Raw genomic sequence first — 6,755 nt, 5'->3', positions numbered from 1 at the left:
GGATTTTTTTTTTATTTTATTTATCTGACCAATTCAAACACTCAAAGGACAAGAACATTAATCCAGAACATCAAACGTATCTGGGGAATAAACTAAGAGAAATAAATAACCAAACAAAAATGAATACACAAAAAAATATTACAAAGCACTCCAATAATCAGAGACATTACATTTATTCATTTAGCTGATGCTTTTCTCCAAAGCAACTTACAATATTGAGGTATTTACAATTATTTACCCATGTATACAGCTGGGTAAATTTACTGGAGTGATTTAGGGTAAGTACCTTGCTCAAGGATACTACAGCTGAACATCTTGTAATAACACACTCCTTTTTGGAAGGCCCAAGGGTAGTTTTTTCTTTCTTAAGACAGTGTTCCCTGACCGGGAATTGAATATGGGCTGTGAAAGCACCAAATCCCAACCACTAGACCACCAGGGATAGCTGATTGCATCACTACCTTAAAAATATTACAATTATGTACAGTTTTAATGGCCTTATTATTACACTCCATAGTGTTTATATACTGCTTAAATTCTTTTTTAAATAAAAAAAAAAAAAAAAACAGAAAATATGTTTTTTTGTTAGCAAATTTGGACTGCCCTGAAGAAATGGGTCCTCAGCCCAAGAGCATTATTTCCTTGTGCTGCTGTTAAAATAGGCATTCATCATGAATGCTGTCCATGCATCCTTCTTCTCCCCATCCAAACCTGAAGCGCCACCATACATTATTCACATGGGCTCATTTAGCTGCCACTCTTCCCTAAAGCAACTTACAATCATTGACCCATTTATAGAGCAGGGTAATATCACTGAACAATGTTACATGTAGGGTAAGTACTCGGGGGTACTGTATGTTGAGGTGGGATTCAAACTTGCAACCATTGGATCCAAAGGTAGTAGCTCTAACTATTATGCTACTAGTTATCACTGTTACATGGTTTGATTAAGTTACGATAATTCACTTTATCTTCAGATTTTCAGCGCGGTACATGAGGAGAACTTGCGTTCCCACATCGCCTAGCCTATTCAGTTGTGGGGGTGGCGACGGGAGGAAACGCTGCCATGAAGGACTCTTATTTTGAAATATGAACTACAGGAAGTTGTTTGTTTCTGCCGAGACTGGAGCGTTGAGCTCAAAGTTCATCTCCCGTAACATGCAATATGAAAGTCAACGATACCGTCTGATTTCTATATCTGTATCTGTGTGAGGGCAGCGCAGCCAGCGTGCAGACAAGAAATAGTGACTTTAAGAAAAAAATGTATGTGCGCGGGAACGAGGAGTGAGCGCGAGGAAAAGGCACCCGTACGACATGATGCAGGATTCTGTGGAGTCTTTAGTCAATGTCCTGGAGTCTTACAGGGGGCGAGACAAAGTGGTGGGTGTGTTTTTTGTCAGCTCGTATCGAATCTTTTGTTTCTGTGCAAAATGTCACACGACACGTTCCCTAAGCTTATTAAATTATTAAACTGACGCAGTCACGCTGGCTAAAGTCAATCATGCCTGTTGTTGTGAAGTAAGTGTGTGTGTGTGTGTTGGCCAAAGAACGAGAAACCTCAGGTTAACTGTGTGTGTGTTGCAGACTCAAAGAATGAGAAACCTCAGGTTAACTGTGTGTGTTGCAGATTCGAACCCTGTGCTATGGCTCCCAGCTCGTCGGTGGGGTCCTGTCCAGGAAGGAGCAGTCAGAGCTGGGCAGGAGCCTGCTGCTGCTGTCGGCCCAGCTGAGCCAGTGCCGCACGGTGCTGCGGCTCTTCGACGACCTTTCCATGCTGTCCTACAGCTGGAGCTATGGGCTCGGATCCTCGGTCAGTAAAGGGCCCACAGCCCTGGCGGTCCCTCTTCTTCCAGTCAACTCTTCTTTGTGCCTTTAGCTGACATTTTCCCCCCTTTCAGTGACTTACTCGCTTTGTCAGCTGGGTCACTGTACTGGAACAAGTCCGAGTAAGTAGTTCCTTGCTCACGGGTACCATGGTTGCAGGTGGGATTTGAACCTGAGTCCTTCGAGAGCATGGCAGCAGCTCTGATCGCTGCTATTTAGAGCGGTCTCCCCCTGGACTCAGAGTCCTACCCCTTGCGGTAGTACCCTTCAGCCAAAGTACTTTGCCTCCAGTCACAATCATGAAGCTGTATAAACAGTAGGGGACATGGTTGTGCAGCAGGTTAAGTTTCTGTTGCATGGATCTTGAGCTAGTCAGTGGGTGTGGGGTTCGAGTCCAGCTCATAGCGTGTGCAGTTTATATGTTTTACCTGTGTTTGCACCCCCTTGAGACATGCAAAACCGCTGTTCTTGGTTCCTTGCTTTGGAAACCATGAGTGGTCGGTATGAGTTGGACTCAGCACATCTTTCTGTTCATAAATAGTGAATCGCTGTCTCTTAACGACGTACATAACTTTGGAGAAAAGCATCAGCTAAATGAATAAACGGAAATATACAAGACAAAGAAGTCCCAGTTGGTTCTATAATTTCTCTGATTTTAGCCTTTTTTTCTTAGGAGGGGGATCCTGGATTGCGCTGGATGGGTGTGATAAATAATGTCGCTGACCAGTTGTACTACCCATTGGAACACATCGCCTGGGCAGCTGATGCCCAGCTCATTCGTGCCAAGTCGGACAAGTGGTGGACACTAAGTACTGTGACCTGGGGTGTATCATTGCTGCTCGGCATTCTCAGGTGCAGTACTTTTCCGTATATGTCTCTCTCAGATATAACTTGCACAAGAAGAGAGTTTTAGTTGCATATTTTGCATGGCTGTTAACATGTTCCACTGCCCATAGGTCTATCAGGATTCTTATACTGCTCAAGAGGAAGCTAAGGCAAAATGGGACAAGCAGTCAGAACAATGAAAGGTGAGTGCGCTGTTGGCATGATTTGAACATCTTTAAATTGACTTTTTGAGAAAGATTCGTTGAGTCGAATGAAGTGGACCTTCCCAGAAAGGAGATGTCATATAACCTTAAATGTCATCCTGGCTGTATACCTGCGTAAATATAGTTTCCAAAAAACATCTGAACATCATTTAGATTTTTCCTCTTGAATAATATTCTGCCAGGGACAGCTGGTAGCGTCGTGGTTAGAGCTACTGCCTTTGGCTCTAAAGGTTGCAAGATTGATCCCCACCTCTGGCTGTAGTACCCTTGAGCAACGTACTTATCCTAAATTTCTTCAGTAAAATTACCCAGCTGTTTAAATGAGTAAATAATTGTAAACACCTTAACATTGTAAGTTGCTTTGGAGAAAAGCATCAGCTAAATGAATAAATATCATGTCTCTGTACTGTAGAATTTCTTAGAATAAAGTAGCTGATTAATAGCTAAACTATCAGTTATTTAATTGGCTGTTTCATGAATAACCCAGTGGAATTGATATTTATTTATGTGGAATTGATATTGTTTATGTGGAATTGATATTATTTATGTGGAATTGATATAATTTACATTAATATATACATGGTACAGTCAACATTCCTCTTTGCTGAAATGTGCCACATTCACCAGTGCCTTACAGACATGATGGCCAGCTTTACAACTTGACTGTACTACATATAAGAGCAGGTTATAGAATATCATATAGAATATATAATGTAAATTAGAATAAAATCTGTGCAAATTTGTTAAATAACTGTTAAATCAATATTAATGTTTTTTTGAATGATTATTTAATGATTTTTTTTTGTTTGTTTTTTACCCATTTTAAATGACAGATTTATGAAATCTATTGCTGATGACTCTCAGTATAAAAGTTATATAATAGCAGATATGTACCCAGTGGTGGGGGTGCGGTGGCGCAGTGGGTTGGACCACAGTCCTGCTCTTCGGTGGGTCTGGGGTTCGAGTCCCGCTTGGGGTGCCTTGCGGCGGACTGGTGTCCCATCCTGGGTGTGTCCCCTCCCCCTCTGGCCCTACGCCCTGTGTTGCCGGGTAGGCTCCGGTTCCCCGTGACCCCATATGGGACAAGCGGTTCTGAAAATGTGTGTGTGTGTGTGTGTGTGTGTGTGTGTGTGTGTGTGTACCCAGTTTGGGCAAAAGAAAAAAAAAAACTTTGATTTGGTTTTATATGTTGTGTGCTGTATTTCTACTGGACTATTTTATTACCCATGTATAACTTTTATTTTGAAATGTGCTCCAGTGTGACTGTGGGAAGTAGATTTTGTTTTCATTCCTGCTGAGGCTATTTGTTCAAAGTTCATCTCATTCAACATGGCAATAAACTAATATGACCTGAATGATTCTGTGCAATATATAGATCTCAGTTGAATAGAAAAGACTGTTTCCAAGTCATAGTATATTCTGTGTTAGTATAATTAACCACTTGTCCAAAGGAGGCCTAGGTGGTCTGAAGCCTAGCAAATTCTATTGTAGATACTATAGATCATTAGTTGTGTAGTATTAAAACAGAAAAATATGATTAAAGTTTCTACTTAAACTAATTTTAAAAATTATTTCATTAGAACCATCATTCATATCCCCAGATCACAGGTCAATCAAAAATCCTGCTGAATAAAATGGTTTGAAATGTGAAAATCATAGTTCAGATGCATGTGTTTTGCAATGAAACAAAATTAGTACTTTTCTCTTAACACCTAAACTGTTTCAGTTATTGGGACCAATGCACTTTTTGGCATTTAAACCAATTATGCACCCTGTTTCTTTCTCAGTGAGGCAGCTGTGAACAGAACCACTGAGGTCCAGCAGCAGGTGTGGGGAGAAGTGCTCAGTGTACTCTGCAGTATGGCTGACCTGAGCAATGCCATTCATTGGATGCCTCCTGGTTTTCTTTGGTCTGGCCACTTCCCTGATTGGTTGGTGGGACTCATGGGCACTGTTTCCTCCCTCATTGGCTTGTACCAGATGTGCTCTGGTAGAAGTGCTGGTGTTTGATGCTGGGTCCTTATGTTGCAAACATTCAAGTTACAAGTTTTTGAAAATACAAGCATTTTCAGTTTAATTTTAATCGTATTTTGGTCACTTGTTTGTTTTCCAAAACTTGTTGCAGACCAGATGTCATGTCACCTAGACGTTAGTTGGCATTAAAACCCACCTAGACATAGCAGGGATATGAGACTGAGTTAATTCAACTTTTTCAGTTTTTATAACAAGGTAACATGTCGCTGATGTTTGCGGTCAACAGTCAAAATTGAGCAGGAGTGTGTGGAGACTTTTTATTTTCTGTTATTTTAATTTTAATGTAGTACACATATAATGTTATAAAGTCTTAAAATAAAAAAAAAAAAATCTACCTCTAGCCTAGATTTTTACAGAAATGACTTGGGGAATAAATCAAGGTACCTGACTATTATTCTGGTTTTTGACTGTAGAGATATTAAAGGAAACTGAAAATAAACAGATGCGGAAGAATATCACATGGGCATATGTCATAGATTCTGTCATTGTCACCAATTTTGTTGTGTCCTCAGCTGCAAATGTGACACTTTTTAATTCATTCTCCCCTACCTACCTCTTCTCCTTTGTCTGTCCCACTTTTCTTCGTACACCTGATGGGCACACAGCACTGTGTTGTATGTATAACACAAAACATTGAACATGAGTCTGTGGAGATCATGCTTTTTTTTGTATTTTCACTGATTTTAATTTTTCAACTTAATTTTACTGTTACTTCAAGTTGCTAAATGATCATTTTGAAAACAGCTCCTATGACCTGCTGTCATCACATCAAGGATGTTCTCTACCTCACATCCTGTGCTTCCAAGATAGATTCCAGAACAAAGATTGCATAGGATGAGCAATTGGTTAAAAATTGAATAAATAAAAGTACAGGAAATATTTTATTCTTTATTACTTCATCTGAGGTTTTTACATTTTTTTTATAAAAATAGAACCTAACCTGCAAATAAACTGAGGAACATCTGTATTAAGTGTTCACTGATTGTGATATATAGTTAGAGGAATTGTTTGTAAATCCAACCACTATCAGGCTTCTGATCACATTTAGGCTCATAAGTTGAGAACCCAGTGCATTATCTTTTTTAACTCTGATTAAAATCTAACGTACTGAATGCTCCCTTCCTGGATCGGGGCTTTGGCGTGGCAGAAGGGCTTGCATGATGTAGGGATCTCCAGAGCTATGTTGTCGGGAGCAGTATGCTCCTGGTAGGGTCTCCCAAGGCGAATAGGTCTGGAGTGAAAATCCAGACTAACATGATCCAAAAAACCCCTATGAAAAATGGAAACAGAAGTACGTTTACCCTGCCCGGAATAAGGTCAACGGGACCTACCCCTGGAGCCAGGCCTGGGGGTAGTGTTCCTAGGCAAGCGCCTGGTGACCGGGCAGCCCGCATAACCCAGCCCGAAAAGGCATTGTGGGGGGGCCATGTGGGCCCACCACCAGCAAAGTCTATCATCGGGGTCAGGTGCAATGTGTACCGGGCAGTGGGAGGGGGCGGGGTGGTGCATGGCGTTGCGGCCACTCGCAACAGAAACTGGCTCTTGGTACGTGGAATGTTACCTCACTGGGGGGGAAGGAGCCGGAACTGGTGTGGGAGGTTGAGAAATACCAACTAGATATAGTTGGGCTCACCTCCACTCACAGCGTTGGCTCTGGAACCAAACTCCTCGATAGGGGGTGGTCTCTCTCCTACTCAGGAGTTGCACGGGGTGAGAGGCACCGGGCGGGTGTGGGGATACTCGCATGCCCCCAGCTGGCTGCCATACAGTTGGAGTTTGTCCCGGTGGACAAGAGGGTCGCAGAGAGGAAAACTGTGACTGTTGTGTGCGCTTATGCACCAAACAGCA

General features: G+C 41.8%; 1 protein-coding gene across 1 annotated transcript; it reads left to right on the top strand.

Annotated features, from left to right (window-relative positions):
• The first annotated feature begins 1,112 nt into the window (after positions 1-1,112).
• pex11g (peroxisomal biogenesis factor 11 gamma) lies at positions 1,113-5,402 on the top strand. The gene is made up of 5 exons (XM_018745847.2): positions 1,113-1,380; positions 1,628-1,810; positions 2,498-2,676; positions 2,781-2,852; positions 4,661-5,402. The coding sequence occupies exons 1-5, from the start codon at positions 1,315-1,317 to the stop codon at positions 4,881-4,883; spliced, it is 723 nt and encodes a 240-aa protein (XP_018601363.1). The 5' UTR covers positions 1,113-1,314; the 3' UTR covers positions 4,884-5,402.
• The last annotated feature ends 1,353 nt before the right edge of the window (positions 5,403-6,755 follow it).

This window comes from Scleropages formosus, chromosome 9 (assembly GCF_900964775.1).
Source record: "Scleropages formosus chromosome 9, fSclFor1.1, whole genome shotgun sequence".
Classification (NCBI taxonomy): domain Eukaryota; kingdom Metazoa; phylum Chordata; class Actinopteri; order Osteoglossiformes; family Osteoglossidae; genus Scleropages; species Scleropages formosus.
Note: the sequence above shows the minus strand (reverse complement) of the source record. Positions and strands in the feature narration are given on the sequence as shown.

Coding starts and splice junctions, on each gene's coding strand:
- pex11g (XM_018745847.2), top strand. CDS start 1,315: ATGATGCAGGATTCTGTGGAGTCTTTAGTCAATGTCCTGGAGTCTTAC. Junction 1,381..1,627: donor ACAGGGGGCGAGACAAAGTG/GTGGGTGTGTTT, acceptor TGTGTGTTGCAG/ATTCGAACCCTGTGCTATGG. Junction 2,853..4,660: donor AGCAGTCAGAACAATGAAAG/GTGAGTGCGCTG, acceptor TTTCTTTCTCAG/TGAGGCAGCTGTGAACAGAA.